Here is a 1,875-nt window from a genome sequence, read left to right on the forward strand (position 1 = left end):
TACTGTTGAAAAATTATTGATATCTATTTGTAGATCTTCTTGGTTGGCACAATCTGATGTGAAAGGTGAAAAATTAATGACAATGAAGAAATTACTCTAATTTTCTTAGTTGATTGTTCCATTGATACATGGGGTTTTCTTGTATTCAAAGTCTTATTTAGTTGTTGGTATATTTAGGATGTTTTTGAGAATTTTTTTCATATACCATTTTCCTGGAGTCTTTAGGATTCTGCTCTTGGAAGTACCTTTATTTGTGTCTCAGGCTTATATGGCAGTTAAAATATAAACCTTGAATTAGATCATCAATTCAAGATGATTTAGAGAATATGGTATAGAGTGAAATAATTCCCTTCAATCTGGTGGGGATTGATTGCTATATCTAGTTAAGTGTAGATTACTGATGATAGAACTAGCATTTTTTTTATTTCTTTTGTCCTAGATAGAAGTAGCAACATCAGTTTCCATTTGGTTTCGTACATTACACAATGTTGGAGATGAAAGTATATTCCTCATAAGCTAAGTGAGTTGGAGATTATGTGATAATGTGATAATGCTTTTGTTAATTTTGATGTGATAATGAATGATCTTGCCAAAACTGGTGGGGATCGGATCTCAATATCTGGTAAAACTTATATATGTGTAGTATGTCTGCACTGTGCAAAGTAAACTCATATTTTGATTCCGATTAACTGACAAATGAAGTTACTTTTCAAGTTTAATCTTGAGAAATTAGTTATTCACATTCTACAGATCCTATCCTGTCTAACATTGTGAATTTATTGGCAAGTGTCTGGTTTCTTCTCTTTTAAGAAAAAGAAAATGATGTTCAAAGTTGTTAGCAATAGCATCTGTGTTTTGTTGTGGATGTCTAAGCGTTTAACTTTGTTTTGTAGGGAGATGCTCCAGCACCGATCATACACCCAGAAAGTTGATGTTTATAGTTTTGGCATTGTTCTGTGTGAGCTCATAACAGGGTTGCTTCCTTACCCGAGCATGAGTGTTGTGCAGGCTGCTTTTGTTGTTGTCAACAAAGGCTCCCGTCCAATAATCCCGTATGATTTCTTGCCTATCTTATCTGATATCATGACCTGCTGTTGGGATTCAAACCACAATAAGCAGCCAACTATCTCTCAGGTGGTCAAGATGCTTGAAGCGGCTGAGACAAAATTATGACTAATTTCATAAGGGCACGTTTCCGGTGCATCCCTCGTCCTACGACTTCTGGGACAGATTAAATTTGAGGCAAAAGATGTTGAATAGCAAAACTGATTTTGGGTCTGCCATGTGTATCTGTCCGACACAATCTCATTTTAGATAGATAAAGGGTTATAGTTATTAGAAAAAACTAAACATTTCTCTGTTGTATTTTGTTTCTTTCTTTAAACTGTGGATTTAGACAGTGACCAGTTATAAATACAAGATATCTGATGTACATCTATGCATGTCAGATTTCTATTGTGTTTGCTGAATTTGTTCAAAGTTATATTAGGTTCAGAATTATATGAAAAGCTCATCTACGCGCGCAACCTCATTTTTGTGTTAGACTCTTATAGTTGTATCAGTGCATACAACTTGTCTTGTTTACATTAAGGAACTTCTAAGGCTCTAGTGAGTGTGCAAATTTGTATTATTTTATTTATTGAAGTAATGGTAACTTTTCATATTGTATTGGTTTGATTTTGGGGACCATAACTACCTCTAACTCTTTTGGAAGGATGTATGGCGATTTTCAGCCCTTGTTCTAGAGTGTCAAATTGCACAACTTAAGGACACTATTTGTGGAGTTCCTCTTTTAGTATTTGAAACTCCAGGACAATGACTTTTTTACAATTAGAAGGGTTGGAAAGTTCCCCTTATCCTACTTTCTCATCTTTC

The 1,875-nt window shown here is 34.6% G+C and overlaps 1 protein-coding gene across 1 annotated transcript; it reads left to right on the forward strand.

Annotated features, from left to right (window-relative positions):
• The first annotated feature begins 819 nt into the window (after window positions 1-819).
• LOC107027483 (serine/threonine-protein kinase STY13-like) lies at window positions 820-1,173 on the forward strand. Its single transcript, XM_015228642.1, has one exon. It carries the CDS (start codon window positions 820-822, stop codon window positions 1,171-1,173), a length of 354 nt encoding a protein of 117 aa, XP_015084128.1.
• Window positions 1,174-1,875: the final 702 nt, after the last annotated feature.

Source organism: Solanum pennellii, chromosome 8, assembly GCF_001406875.1.
Source record: "Solanum pennellii chromosome 8, SPENNV200".
Taxonomy (NCBI): domain Eukaryota; kingdom Viridiplantae; phylum Streptophyta; class Magnoliopsida; order Solanales; family Solanaceae; genus Solanum; species Solanum pennellii.

Bases quoted from the DNA above. Each gene is read 5' to 3' on its own strand.
- LOC107027483 (XM_015228642.1), top strand. From the start codon at position 820: ATGATGTTCAAAGTTGTTAGCAATAGCATCTGTGTTTTGTTGTGGATG.